At 38.5% G+C, this 16,281-nt stretch overlaps 1 protein-coding gene across 1 annotated transcript in view; it reads left to right on the forward strand.

The window, feature by feature from the left end:
- The window catches only part of LOC126199294 (calpain-D-like), a 113,822-nt gene that overhangs the window by 15,505 nt on the left and 82,036 nt on the right, over positions 1-16,281 (forward strand). Inside the window, exons 4-6 of the mRNA XM_049936119.1 lie at positions 6,143-6,456; positions 11,858-12,038; positions 12,934-13,136. Coding sequence (XP_049792076.1) covers positions 6,143-6,456; positions 11,858-12,038; positions 12,934-13,136 — 698 coding nt within the window. The remainder of the gene's footprint in view (positions 1-6,142; positions 6,457-11,857; positions 12,039-12,933; positions 13,137-16,281) is intronic.

Here is a 16,281-nt window from a genome sequence, read left to right on the forward strand (position 1 = left end):
GACCTTAGATGTGGTACTGGACAGAGGATACATATTGAATGAATTTCATGCTGTTTAGACAAGAAATCCAGGCTACTTGAAATTTGCTACTATCTGCAATATCCTCAGTGGAGTAAAGTAAACTAGCGTAGTAATTAAAGGAAGATGGAAATTTATTAAACAGATATGACCAAAAATAATTTTCTATTATTAGCAAACAGACATGACTGAAAATAATTTTCTATTATTAGCACAGTATAGGCCTTCAAACTGAAAAAATTAAGCAACTTACTTAATTTTCTTTTTGTATTTGAGGTACATGTTTAAGTGAATATTAAAATGATTTAGTACACTATGGCATAATTAAGAAGTTGTGTTATGTTAAATATGTACCTGGTAATAAAATAGTTGAGGTATATTACACATTTTATAACATATTTTACCCATATTTATTACATAAATATGTGCGTATTTTGGGTGTTGATATTACGTTAAAATCTGAGCCCTATCATCTCTGACAGTTTTATTTCTGTGAAGAACATTAATCTGCAGAATTAGATAACTTTCACACTTTTTCTGTGTAACTGGCTAAATGTAAGCAGCGGTAAACTCTCTGCCTTTCAACAAAAAGATATTTTTGAAGCATAATTGATTAAAGCAGGTACACCATAGATTGTTGCCCTAGCTACACTTACACAGTGATAGTGTTCAAGATAAAAGATTGCATGTGCAGGCATAACAGTGAAACATCATAAGTGAAGAGCAATAATACTGGTGACTGGTGGTTGAAGACCAGCCCCAAATGATAGAGAGTACTGAAGTATATGGTCAAGAAGAACTGCAGTGTTAAAGCAGTGATACTAATCAGAACTCGATCAGTTTTATGAAGACAATATGTTTATAACTGCAGTCCAACAAAAGCTACCCAGATCGAACATCCATAGACAGACTGAAATCTCTCAATCTCCAGTCATCACTGAAATTACTCTAACATGATACAAATGGCACTCGCAGTCATACATTGTTGAACCATATTATAGCATGCACAAACACTGATGGGAGAGAGTATTATGAACCATAAAGCCATCCTTCTCTTTGTTTCAAACATTTATGTGATTATGTACACATGTAAGCTTATGCATTAAACTACCCACTTTTAAACAACTGTGATTCAGAGGAGTATAAATTGAGAGTTATCTGTTATTTTATTGTAGTTTTCATACTATGCAGTAAATCTATGAATTGCATGGACAAATTAAGTTGTAAAAAGTACTGCCCCCAAGTGAAAACAGCATCATACTGTAGTGAATGAGTAGATAACCAACACACCTGCCATCGTTACAGAGAGAACTGCCAAGCAAGGAATAACCATTTACAAAATACAAATGCTTTCTAGTAAGACTGACAACACCTGAACAGCAATTTGTATAAATTGAGATTTGTCAAGAACACCTGCATATTGTAGTGGAAATGGAAATGAGCGTTCGGTGTCATTGGCCGGGAGGCCCCTCGAGGGGCAGGTCTGGTTGCCTTGGTGCAGGTCTTATTACATTCAACGCCACATTGGGTGACCTGCACGCCGGATGGGGATGAAATGGTGATGAAGACAGCACAACACCCAGTCCCCGAGTGGAGAAAATCACCGACCCAGCCGGGAATCGAACCCGGGCCCGTAGGACGACAATCTGTCACGCTGACCACTCAGCTATCAGGGCGGACTGTATATTGTAGTAGTTCCTGTAACTGTAGCACCATTACTGTTAAGGCAAGTTCACTTCATCATTATTATGCTGAAATTAAGAAAAGGCACAAGCTGGAAGTAATTCTGTTGCCAACCAAAAAGATCAAGGTTGTCTTATCTGTAGGGAAGCCACTAGTTATCTGTGTTGCTGTCTTCCATGAAATGGTTGCGTGAAGACCAGTTACATGCAACAGTTCAAAATGAATTGTGTATCAGTTTTTGAAGATCCTCATTGAGTACAAACAAATAAAATACTCTGAAATATTTCCTCGTATCGGGTTGTACGCTGTGAGAATACATGCTCTTCCACTACCAACCATAATTTCCATTATTAATTCCAGAAAAAGACAACAACATTGAATGCACTCTAAATCTTCCAGGAAAGGGCTCTGTGTGAATGACTACATTATAACCTGTCATCATACAGGGTGTTTCAAAAATGATCGGTATATTTGAAACGGCAATAAAAACTAAACGAGCAGCGATAGAAATACACCGTTTGTTGCAATATGCTTGGGACAACAGTACATTTTTAGGCAGACAAACTTTTGAAATTACAGTAGTTACAACTTTCAACAACAGATGGCGCTGCTCTATAGTAACTCTATAGTAGGATATTTTCCACATATCCACCATGCGTAGCAATAATATGGCATAGTCTCTGAATGACATTACCCGAAACCTTTGACAACGTGTCTGGCGGAATGGCTTCACATGCAGATGAGATGTACTGCTTCAGCTGTTCAATTGTTTCTGGATTCTGGCGGTACACCTGGTCTTTCAAGTGTCCCCACAGAAAGAAGTCACAGGGGTTCATGTCTGGAGAATAGGGAGGCCAATCCACGCCGCCTCCTGTATGTTTCGGATAGCCCAAAGCAATCACACGATCATCGAAATATTCATTCAGGAAATTAAAGACGTCGGCCGTGCGATGTGGCCGGGCACCATCTTGCATAAACCACGAGGTGTTCGCAGTGTCGTCTAAGGCAGTTTGTACCGCCACAAATTCACGAAGAATGTCCAGATAGCGTGATGCAGTAATCGTTTCGGATCTGAAAAATGGGCCAATGATTCCTTTGGAAGAAATGGCGGCCCAGACCAGTACTTTTTGAGGATGCAGGGACGATGGGACTGCAACGTGGGGCTTTTCGGTTCCCCATATGCGCCAGTTCTGTTTATTGACGAAGCCGTCCAGGTAAAAATAAGCTTCGTCAGTAAACCAAATGCTGCCCACATGCATATCGCCGTCATCAATCCTGTGCACTATATTGTTAGCGAATGTCTCTCGTGCAGCTATGGTAGCGGCGCTGAGGGGTTGCCGCGTTTGAATTTTGTATGGATAGAGGTGTAAACTCTGGCGCATGAGACGATGCGTGGACGTTGGCGTCATTTGGACCGCAGCTGCAACACGGCGAACGGAAACCCGAGGCCGCTGTTGGATCACCTGCTGCACTAGCTGCGCGTTGCCCTCTGTGGTTGCCATACGTGGTTGCCCTACCTTTCCAGCACATTCATCCGTCACGTTCCCAGTCCGTTGAAATTTTTCAAACAGATCCTTTATTGTATCGCTTTTCGGTCCTTTGGTTACATTAAACCTCCGTTGAAAACTTCGTCTTGTTGCAACAACACTGTGTTCTAGGCGGTGGAATTCCAACACCAGAAAAATCCTCTGTTCTAAGGAATAAACCATGTTGTCTACAGCACACTTGCACGTTGTGAACAGCACACGCTTACAGCAGAAAGACGACGTACAGAATGGCGCACCCACAGACTGCGTTGTCTTCTATATCTTTCACATCACTTGCAGCGCCATCTGTTGTTGAAAATTGCAACTACTGTAATTTCGAAAGTTTGTCCGCCTGAAAATGTACTGTTGTCCCAAGCATATTGCAACAAACGGTGTATTTCTATCGCTGCTCGTTTAGTTTTTATTGCCGTTTCAAATATACCGGTCATTTTTGAAACACCCTGTATCTTCTTGGGAAGTCACAGTGGCAGCACCAATATTATCTGTTGTTGCATACTGCTATAACTGACTGTTTCTGAAAATTGGTATGGTCTCCATTGTCAGCATCAACACAGCATTAATTACTATCTGCAGTGGAAATGAAATGGCATCTTCATTTCACCAAATTTCTTTTGACATTGGTAAATTCTTCTCATTCCATTCCTTGGTGTTTCATTGGTTCCCAAAATTATTGAGGAGTGTTCCTGCTGTAAATGGCCAAAGCTGACTAAGTTGGAATTCCTTCATCAAGATTTTGGACAAAAGAGCTTGTTTTTGTAGTCAAATGAGGGTGCTAAATGGCACTGATTATCTCCACCTACTTTCATTCTTGTACGCAATTTTGATGTTCATATGTGGATCAGCAAGTCGGTTTTTGTGATTCAGTTTGGTCCAAACCTTTCCTCCTGTCTGCTGGATAAAGCAACATCAAGCTCCAGAAAGGCAGCGGTTTGTCACCTATGGTAGTCACATTCGCTGCTGCTGTCTTGTTAGAGGAAGTTACTTCTATCTTTATTTAATAGTATATCAATGCAAATAATCAATTTTTATCAGTCTTGCCTTCTAATCCCATCTAGTAAGTCTTCCCTGACCCAGGGTTCTGGGCTACTTTCCCGAACTCGCCCCATTTCCTGGACCTCACTAGTCCTTTTCCTTCACCCTTCTTCCTTTCCCTTGAACCCTTCTGCCAGAAGGAGGAGCTTGCAAATTTCAGTACATTCACATGTGTGTTTTCCTTCTGCAGCTTTGTGAGTAGTTTTTTTATGTATCAAATTAGATTTTATTTGATATTAATTTGATACTGGATATCCTTTTATCAAAATTTTCATTATGTGCTTATATGGCAGAGAATTTGTATCAACAGTTATACTTTAATTAATAGTTTAAATATATGATTTGTTGGCACTCGGAGTGCAGGAAAATATTTTCTTGTCAACAAACATTGATTAGCCAGAACATCATGACCACCAACCTACTACCAATGTAAACCCATCCAAGTGATGGCACCTGGCAGGGAATGATTGCTAGTCGGACACATGCATGGTGCATGTTGTATTGGTGAGCATGCTGTCCGTGTTTAGAATGGGGAAGGTGCACAATTTGAGTTTGACCGAGGGCGGGTTGTGATGGCCTGGAGACTCAGCATGAGCATTTCAGAAACTGCATAACTTGTTGGGTTGGGTGTTCAAGGAGTCCTGTGATGACTGTCTTCAACACGTAGCGAAACCAAGGTGAAACCACATTTAGATGTCATGGGGTTGGGCGGCCATCCCTCATTAGAGGTGTCAGATGTCGTAGGCTGCACATATTGGTAAAAAAGGACAGGTGGCAAACTATGGTGGAACTAACGTCAGACTTTAATGCTGGGCAGAGTACAAGTGTGTCCAAACCCTCCTCAGCTGACGACCTATGAATGAGCCAATGGTTAACACTGTGACAACAGCAACTATGACTGAAATGGGCACACGACCATTGGCACTGGGCATTGGTGCAGTGGCAAAGCGTTGCACGGTCTGACGAGTCCCGATACCTTCTCTGTCATGCTGATGGCACAATGCGAATCTGTCATCTTCCAGCTGAACAGCTCCTTGATACCTGTAATGTGGGACGGAGACAAGCTGATGGTGATTCAATTATGCTCTGGGGAAAATTCACATGGGTGTCCATGGGTCTAGTGGAGCTCGTCCAAGGCACCGTGATGGAGAGGAGTATCGTGCACTTGTTGGTTGCAGACCACGTCCACCCCTTCAGGACGATCATGTTTTCTGACAGTAGTAGCATTTTTCAGCAAGATAATACACAACATTACAAGGCCAGGAGTGTGATGGAGTGGTTCGAGGAACACAGTGGTGAGTTCCAGTTGATGTGCTGGCCCTGCCAACTCACCAGATCTGAACCTGATCAAACACATCTGGGATGTGATTGAATGTAGAATCAGAGCTCATTGCCTCCCTCCTCGGAATTTACAGGAATTAGATGACATGCATGTGCAGATGTGGTGCCAACTCCCTCCCTTCCAGTGATCTACCGAAGCATCATTTTTTCCATGCCATGAGGCATCACCACTGTTGTCTGTGCCAATGGTATACATACTGGCTGTTAGGTAGGTGGTCATAATGTTCTGGCTGATAAGTATATATTACTGTATTTAACTTCCAATTTTTTTCATTGTTAGTGTTTTACATTTCCTAATTCGAAGTACCTTTATACAGCACCTGTTCAAGTACATCTACTTGATATTGGTTATACAAATATTACAGCTGGCCTATAATTAAGCAGTAGGTGTACTTATAATTCATTAGGTGTCATCACTTCAGATCAGAAGCTCATGTAATTAAAATGATCTCCAGAAGCCTTTCACCTAAAATGAAACATCTATAAGTTGTAATTGAATCTTTTTTTTTTTTTTCATGCAGTTTCTGGAATCACCCCAAAACTGCGTACACCACCTGATCTCTCACCAGTAGTGCCTTCCTCGACGCCTGCAGTCATTGGATCCTGGCGGTGTCCTCAGTGTACATTTGAGAATGGAGCTGGAGCAATGGTTTGTGAAATGTGCCATGGCCCACCCTTGAATTCCACTAGCCAACTACCAAAGATGCCAGCAGCTACATCAAGCCCAGCTCCCACAGTGCTGCAGCAGGCGAGTGAGCTCATGGAGGAGCTGCGTCATATTGAAGAGCGGGAAGCTCTCCGGCAGTGGGAGCGTATTGTCCAGTATTGCAAGGAGGTCAGTGCCTGCTGATGTAAAACATGCCATTCTTATCTCTCAAAAAGCTGTGAGATTCAGATGAGTCTCAGCTAAGTTTTGGTTACATGATTTCCACAACATACAAAAGTTGTGAAAAATTCTGCAAAGCTAAAGTGTTTGAAATTAATGTCCTGCAGGTAGTGTACTCCTCTACAAATGCATTTGTTCAGTATCTCATTGGTGTTCACTACCCTGTACGATACCACAAATTATGACCGAGTTAAATGTTATCAAATGCCAGGGACCATCTCTGAAGCTCAAGATTATGTGGTTACCAAACAATTATCCCACAGTTCTGCCATTGACTTCCTTACAGTGTTAGAAGAAACTCGTGAACTGCAGTAGAACTGCTATCGTGTGTTAATGCTTGTTCATTCAAGTTATCAAATGATATCCTCAGTTTGTCCAAAAATATTTTAGCATCATGTACAGTTTCCTTTATTCATAGGCAGGATGCTCACTGAAAGCATAAAGTAATTGTTTGAAGTGTACTTTGTGTGCATCTATTGAGAATGTAAAATGAAGACCAATGACTTTTTCTAAAGTATCTCATAGTAACTGTGATAATTATCAGTATAAATAATAGAACTAGTTACATTTTATTTTTAGTGTGCTTTATGAAAGTAGCCTAGAGTGGTTGCTTCTGCCTGTTAATGTATAGTTTGGTTGTTCCACATCTCTGAATGACTCCTTCCATGATGGGATTTGCCAAACAGAGTTTTTGAATGAATGGGTGGAAGGATGGAGCACATTTGCAGCTGCAAATATGAAAATTTAAATCGACTAGAAAACTGGTCAACACTGTTTTGTACAGCTTGGTTTCAACAGCTTGCTTACAAAAGTGAACACTGTGGGCTTGGTAAGATTGAATATCGTATTAGTTTTGTTTTCAAAGCAGCTTCTTTTTACTGCTGCTTGATTACTAAATAATGAGATTATCTGTAGCTCACAGTCCCAGTTTAATACTGCTGCCAGCTAGACAAAACTGACATGATCCCATTTTCTGCAGAAAAATCTGAGAGATCAATGGTCATCACTTCAGCCCTCTGTATCCAATTACTAAATTTTTAACCTAATCATTGTCTAACTACCCAGCCAGTACCTAAGGAATGCAATATGCTGTAATTTGTTGAAATATTTTCACACACATGGAAGAAAACAAAGAACGTGCCTGTTTGTAAAGAGTTTGCTTTACTGACTTCACATGACCTGTAGACTATAAAGAAATCACAATAGTCTAATCATTGTTTGCTGATCCATTGGAAATGTATCACCCCTCACTGATTTAGAGAAGATTTTATCCTCAGCTGCCATTTGCTTCCAATTTATTTTCACATAACATCATGACTGCTGCTCCTTCCCGGATGCCCTATACTTCATAAGCATTTCCCCACTTACTATAAACTGAAGTTTCTCTATCCTTCATCTTTTCCCAAATCCAACATCAATGTGACAGTCATCTGACAATCACCAGCAGGAAGAAATCGCATCACACTTCCTGGCAAAAGGAGTTCCTTCTAGTTGCCCCTGTGCCAAGGGAACGGAATTTTGTTCTTCTCTACTATAATATTCTGTTTTATTTATTCATATAGCTTTCCCACTGGCTTGGTGTCCATTAAGTGATCATTCTTTGTGCAGATTAGAGCCTGTAACATCCCTTCTTTTAAGTGATGTTAAATGTTACTGTATGCAGTGTCATTACTTTTTCAGTTGCATCTATTCTACATTTGGTTCTCTGCACTCCTTGATGAATTCATTTTTAAATTATGTATGATGTTTATTTACCATTGCATTATTTGATTTCCTGCATTTCCTTCTTAAAAGTGGAACCTGACATATTTCATTTTATATCAATAACATTTTCATCCTTATCTTTGCTGAACCTCTGACAGCCTCTGTTTTTATCAGTATCTCACCTCTGAATATGGTTCTTGGTTTTATTTAATATTTTGAATAATGATGGAGATGAATGTCCTGTATTTTGCAGTCTTTATTGAAAATACTTGCTCCTTTTCTATTTTTTAAGAGGAAATTTGGTTCCACTAGCCGAAACCTACAAAAGAGTTCTAGATACATTTCTCTGTCTGCCTTTCCCAGGCAATATTCATAATTAATTCTGTTCTATTTTTTCATTCTATTTAAGGATTCAAGTTTCACAAGATTATGAGGTTTCCACTCTATTCCAAATATCTTGTAAATTCTTCAATTTCATCACATAATCTCTTTCCTAGAGGCTGACAGTTATTTTGCAGTGTCGAGTGTTCCTTTATGTGATGATAATGATAAGCAAGTGAATCTGATATGGTACCTCAGCAAGTGAGTATGATGTGGTTAAGGTTTTTCTTTCTATGAGTTTCTGTATTGGGTAATTTTTAAGTTGTCTCTCCTTTCTCAAATGTTTCTTTATCCATTTTATCAACAGTGATTTTGTTTCTCCATGAAGCTGCCATAGTTCCTCTGATCAGTTTGTTGATGGAGCTAAGGAGGCCACCACCAACAGTTTCTGTTTACATAACACACAATTTCTCTTACCTGTTTGGATATTCTCTCGATGAGAGGCTGACAAAAAACTCAATTTTTTCTACTCGTAATATTTGATGAACATGCTTCAGAGTGTTAAGTATCATACATTAACAAAAAGTAAATAATATTATAAATCAACAGACAAAAGCACAGTGTCCAACAAATACCACACATGACAGGTTGCTGCCAGAAACTGAACAGTAGTTTTCTTTTGTGTACCTGTCATAAGAGAGGTATTAGTTGGACTCTCTGTGCACACTCTCTCTCTCTCTCTCTCTCTCTGCGTCAAATCTTTTCTTCAGTCACTCTTTCTTTCAGGCAGTTTCTTCACAGCCAAGATGTTTTTGTCATTCTTATCATTTCCACTAGTTTTCTCTTGACAAGATACCTGCAAAAGAACAGACCTATTTGTCAAATTCACTGTTTCCTGTCCACAGTTTTATCACATAAATGCATAAAAAAAACTAAACTCCAGCCAAACAGGCCATGAAGGCCCAATGGTACCGACCAGCTGCCATGTCATCCTTGGACCACAGGCATCACCGGGTGCGGATATGAAGGGGCATGTGGTCAGCACATTGCTCTCCTGTCCGTATGTGAGTTTATGAGACCAGAGCCGCTACTTCTCAATTGAGTAGCTCCTCAGTTTGACTCACAAGGACTGAGCAAACAAATGCATAGATGTATTAATAATGTTTGTCAAATTTAGTCTCACTTTTGAAGCATCTGTCACACTGAGCATATTGTACGGCACAGTAGTTTGACATTGGTGGGAATGACTACTAGTGCAGGCAAATCATTTCTTGCATTGACTTCAGCACTGTGTACACAGAAGAAAAAGAAAACAATATGCCGGTTCAGGGAATGGTTGAAATTGAGATTATTTTTAACAATGAAAATCTGCTTAAGAAAATATTGCACTCAGAAACTGAAAATTACATCAACTTTCTCTGAATAGAAAATCAAACCTTTAATAACTTATTAGTATTACTTCACACTGATACTGAAAAAGAAGAGGCAGTTGTGTGAAAATATGTTGTCCTCTGCTTGGTCCTGTAGTGAATTTTCAATAAAATACACATGCATTGTCTGTGAAAGAATCAGAATGAGTCAATTTTTTAAAATTTTGTTTTATTCTCCTCCCTTGGATGTCATGCCTAGAATATTGATTCTGTTCTTAATGCCTTCATGTGTAATATGTGCCTGGATTTCTTGCTAAATGTGTGCAGTGAAATCTTACATGAACAATGTCTGCCATTTTGTCAAATTGTCCATTGATCAAAACTCCTCTCAAACCCCTCAGAGACAGCCTGTCTCTCCTAAAATGTCAAAAAAAGGGAAAAAAAGCTGCACAGTGCCAATAATTTGTCAAGCTATTGAAATTTGAGAAATTGTCTGATTACTGGCCTGTAGATGTACTTCTTCATTTCCCATTCCACCAGTCCATTTCACTTTAATATTTTTCTCCACAACGACATTTAAAAGCTATTGAAGCATTTTCTTATTTCTTTTTCACTTTTCTTCTTACCATAAATACTACACTTCATACACTGCATAATTTATTGCCATGGTTCTTTCTCCTCTTACTATTATGCCTCCTGATTTTTGTAACAAATTGTCTTTTAGGTTTCTCAGCATAAATACTGAAAAGCACTTGTGACATTGGTGACAAACAGCACCCTTGTTTAACACCATTTTCAGTACCTGTTTTGTCTGTTGCTCCATTGTCAGCCCTTGGTATCACTTTCTGTCTTCTGTAGAGAGTACTTTTCTTAGTCTTCTGTTGTTTCACTGTACACCAGAATTTTCAAGTCCATTCCATCACAGTTTTGTTCCCAATCAATAAAATGGATGTGCATATTCTTGATAACTTCTGAGATTTTTGTCCTGTCATGCCAACATTCACTTCCATCTCATGTTCCTTTTCCTTTCCTGATTGCACTGAGTAACTTCTGCTTTAGTAAAGTGGTAAAAGGGGGCAATTTGTAGTTGAGAGATGTATATGCAGTTTTGGGAGTGACAGGTATTTGCTGACCACTGAGAGAGATTGACTGTGTGTGTGATGTACCTCCTGCATGATCATCATTGCACTACATTCTTCATAGCTGTCAATCCTGAAGTAAGGTTTAACATAAGTTGAATCATGCTGACAGTTTTGTTTTATGATGACCAAATGTTGGACGAATGCTTGACATAAACATTATGCAACATTTCAGAAACAATGTGTTACATAACATGCACAAAAACTACCAACGTGTTTAGAGTATTTGTGGGCACTTGGTACAGGGAAATAATAATATGTCAAGGTACAAGAAGAGAATAGAAGCTTTCGAAATGTGGTGCTACAGAAGAATGCTGAAGATTAGATGGGTAGATCACATAACTAATGAGGAGGTATTGAATAGAATTGGGGAGAAGATGAGCTTGTGGCACAACTTGGCTAGAAGAAGGGATCGGTTGGTAGGACATGTTCTAAGATATCGAGGGATCACCAATTTAGTATTGGAGGGCAGCGTGGAGGGTAAAAATCGTAGAGGGAGACCAAGAGATGAATACACTAAGCAGATTCAGAAGGATGTAGGCTGCAGTAGGTACTGGGAGATGAAGAAGCTTGCACAGGATAGAGTAGCACGGAGAGCTGCATCAAAGCAGTCTCAAGACTGAAGACCACAACAACTACTATCCTGATCCATCCTTAGATTCTTACTGTTAGGTATATAATGAAGAAAAATGTTCTTTGGTTTAGAGAAAGTGCTTTTGGTTACCAGGAAAGAGAAAGGATGTTGTAACAGTCTATTAATATCAATAGAAAAACTCATAAAATGTGGAATTTTAAATGATTTTGTTTTATTTCCAGCATAAGGAGCCTTTTGTAGATGACTCATTTCCTCCTGCTCCAAAATCTCTGTATTACAATCCTGCAGAGACCAAAGACAATCATGTGGTGCAGTGGTCAAGGCCACATGAGATAAGCACAGATGGCGATCTCAAGAAATGGGTTGTGTTTCGTACCCCTCTGCCATCTGATATATCACAAGGTACAGTCAGTTATCAGTAATATGGATTTTGCTTTACATGAATGTAGCAAGAATTCACTCTGCACATCTTTTTCAGTAAATTGTTTCTCTTATGTTTGACAATAACTATGACACCTGTTTACAAAGATAATTTATATATCTGGTGGCTTGTTTCCAATTGGTTTCTAGTAAGAATCTGTACAATGCAGGTGTGATGTGGGGGCAGCAAAGTAGATAGTGAGTGAGCTGTATGATGGTGGCTTTTATATTTTAATTTATCTTCAATGTGGCCAACCCTGGTTTTTCCAATACAAACCAACTTCTTTTATTTTTACAGAATTATATAAAAGGAGAATACTTTTATTCCTTACAATCAGTTCCTGTAAAGTGTAGATATGTACATACTTTTTTGTAATGAACATTTTCTTCCTGCATGAAAAGTTGCCCCAGAATATTATGCCATATGAAATTAGTGAATGAAAATATGAAAAGTGAGAGAGATTTGGAACTGACCACCAAAGTGTATAGTGAGCATGAGATACAGTTCCAAAAAAAAAAGGTATTAAACATATTAATGGCACATTATTTGCTATATTACAGGTTATTTGACTTCACAACATTGTAACATTAATTAGTTAAATATGCATTTTAATCATTGCATATAGCTTCACTATCTTCTTGTATACCAAATGCAGAACATACAGGTAAATTCCTAGTCTGTGTTCATAAGTCCATTTCTGTCAGTACTTAATCCCCCAACTTTTAAATCTCTCCTAACATAGCTATGGAAATATGGGCCTCAGTGTTTCTCTCATAGAGAAAAAGCTTTTCACCAGTATGAGCAGGCTGTTTGATAAAGAAACATAAACTGTCTTCACTTAGCCAAACCATTATTGATGATTTTTTTTACTTGTAGGTGTGCTTGGTAATTGCTGGTTGCTGAGTGCACTTGCTGTACTGGCAGAGAGAGAGGATCTTGTGAAGAAAGTGATGGTAACTAGAGAATTCTGCAAGCAGGGAGCATATCAAGTGCGTCTGTGTAAAGATGGAAAGTGGACTACAGTGCTTGTTGATGACCTTCTGCCCTGTGATAAGCGAGGACATCTGGTTTATTCTCAGGTTGCATTTATTTTCTTAATATAATCAGCAAACTTAGAAGTAGAGTAGCAAAATAATGTAAAATGTAATGTTTGCTGTCAAAGTGCTATTTTAACTGCAAAAGTAATTGTGTAAACAGTATTGTTGCATATTAATATTCATTATAAACATCTGAATTAATGATACAGGAAGTCTCTTGATAAATTCAAATGTTGCTGAAAAATGAATACTGTATCTGATGTTAACGGTGTTTGTCGCACTTTTGGTGAATAAAATAAATGTTTTAATTTAATCTAGCCCATGGTATTATAACAATTGGCGTGATAATAGTTAAGGTATATCTCATAAGAGTAAAAACGGTTTATAAATAATGTGGACATACATTTCACAACGGAAACAGTTAGTTGTTTTCAGTTGTTAAGCTGAAGTGAAATAAGTAAGAGTAGAACATGGTATTCACTTGTATGTCACAAACATTAGAATCAAACAATAAATGGCACCCTTGAATTGGTAAATTAACTATTTTTGCTATTTTCTCGACGCATACTCATTTCAAATAATTCAATTCAAAGACTGTTTCCAAGTTGTGTACACGTTTTATGTTAAAAATAGCAACCACTAATGCTACATCATGCAGAGAACCACAATAAGAGCTGTGGGAAGTTAGGTAAAGACATTGTCATCCTTTATACCTCCCAAGTCACACTCAGAAAAGGCTTTTTGCTCTATGTTTTGAACCTGGAAATGTGGCAATATCCACCATAGAGTTTGACTCATTGCTATGTGATTTTTATATGCTCAGAAACATGAAGGAACATTTCATGGCTGTCTATTTTTCAACTATGACCATCTGTAGACAGCTGTCTTACACTGGCACTGAGAAAAGACATTGATTTCTTTTGTCATGGCATCAAATCCTTCATGTTATATTCAGTACATGATTGCTGTGACTAGTTAATATAGAGCAACATTGTGGTGCATTTGTGTCAAATTGTGGTATAGTGTTGTTGCTCTTCTATTTGTGTATGTTTTCACATCTATGTCCATACTCTGCAAACCAATGTGAAGTGAGTGCCAGAAGATATTTTCCACTGTACTATGTATTAGGGTTTCTGCCCAGAATGACCGCTTAAATATTTTTTTGCGATTAGTTTGTCTAACTTAGTTTTCATGGTTCCTAAGGGACTGATAAATAGGAGACTCTAGTCTATCCTTCATTTAATACTGTGCCTTGAAACTTTTTGTTTTGTTTTTAAAGTGCATAATTTTACATTTATGATCATTTAAAGCATGTTATCTGTCATTACACCACTTTAAAATCTTATCGAGATGTGACTGAATATTTATGCAGCTTTTTAAAACAATACTTCCTTATAGATAACTGCATCATGTGCCAAAAGTCTGAGGTTTCAGTTAATATTGTCTGCCAGGTTATTAATGCGCAAATCGAAGAGCATGAGTTTCAGTAACGTCTCTGGGTCACACCGTAAGTTATTTCTACATCTTTTGAGGACTCTGTCCTTTACCCTTTGTCATACCTGCAAAAAGTTTCAGTGTTATAAAATTACATTTGTTACTCCTTATGTTGTGCTTTTGGTAGTAAGCATTAGTGTGGTACTGAGTCAAATGTTTTTAAGGGCTTGAGAAATACTGCACCCATGTGACTGCCTTGATCCATGGCTTTTGGGATGTGACAAGACAAAATTGTGAGTTGAGTTTGGAATCCATGCTGAAGTCATTCTGTTCCAGCTATCTCATTACATATGAGCTCAGAATTTGTTCTAAGACTCTACAGCAGATCAGTGTCAAAGATATTCAATGGTAGTTTTGTGGCTCATTTCTGCTATCCTTCTTGTAGATAAGTGTGAACTGTGCTTTCTCTCAGCTATTGGGCACAATTTTTTGTTTGAGGGATCTAGGGTTTATTATTGTTAAGAGGGGCCAACTACTGTGGATACTGTATATAATCTGACTGGGATTCCATAAGGCCCTGGGGCCTTCTGTAGTATTGACCTTTTCAATATTAACAATGTCACCTACTTCTCAGTGCCACTGACATTTAATCACTTATCTTTGCAGTGGTGGTATAATCTAATTGTGGCTGTACTCCTGGATACTTCTCTGTAAAAGATAATTTAAAAAGAAAATTCAACATACCTGCTTTTGTTTTGCTACTCTCAGTTTCAGTTCAAGTGTTATCCATGAGTGTGGACACTGACTGTAGTTCTGCTGAAAGCCTTAACATGCAGCCAAATTTCTCCAGGTATTGTGACAGGTCTTTCTCAATAAGATTCTGCTCCAACAATTGTTGAAGGCTTCACATATTCATGCATTGCCCTTTAGACAACCAGACACATTTCATTCAACATTTCTCTATCTGTAACCCTATGCTTTGTTTACCCCCACTTGTCGTGCAGTAGTTACTGTTTCTTTATATAGACAGTATAATATGAGGGTTCTTCCTGTCACAAACTGTTCTGTTGTGTGTGTGTGTGTGTGTGTGTGTGTGTGTGTGTGTGTGTGTTTGTGTGTGTGTAGTGCTTCGTCAACTACACACTTCTTGTATGTGCTCCTTCCCAGTGCTAATGTTTAGAGTTCCTTCCTGAGATGTAACACTACTGCATATTTATATAGTCTCCTGAACATTAAATCTTCTTAATGGTTTTCTTTCCCCTTCGCTCTTTGATAATCACTGTTGCTGCAACTGCCTCATGGTAACAATGCAAGTGTAAATGAAGACATCTTCACAGAAGTCAGGCATGTTTGTTGCCATTAGACATAACATATTTCCATTGTGAGTGAGTTTCCAAACTATCTGTTGTAAGTAGGTTTCAGAGAAATCATTTAGTATTGTTTTGTAAAATATCTTGTCACATCCTACTTTTACACTACTGTAATTATCTCATGTAATGGATGATTATAACTTCTCTCATTGATGACAGTGTGTTTCAGGAATACATGCATTGGTGAGCTGAAGTTTTCTCTATCATTTATGGTTGCATCTGAGAGTGAGTCTGATGGTTGATAGATATGTCCAATTATAAGTTTATGCCCACCCTTCATATTGAATCTGGTCCAAACAATCTCAGGTACGTCTTCAGTTCCTGTCTCAGCACATTTGATTTCTGTGTCTGCCATAACAAATACACCACCTCCATTTCCAGTA

The sequence above is a fragment of the Schistocerca nitens genome, chromosome 8, assembly GCF_023898315.1.
Source record: "Schistocerca nitens isolate TAMUIC-IGC-003100 chromosome 8, iqSchNite1.1, whole genome shotgun sequence".
NCBI lineage: Eukaryota > Metazoa > Arthropoda > Insecta > Orthoptera > Acrididae > Schistocerca > Schistocerca nitens.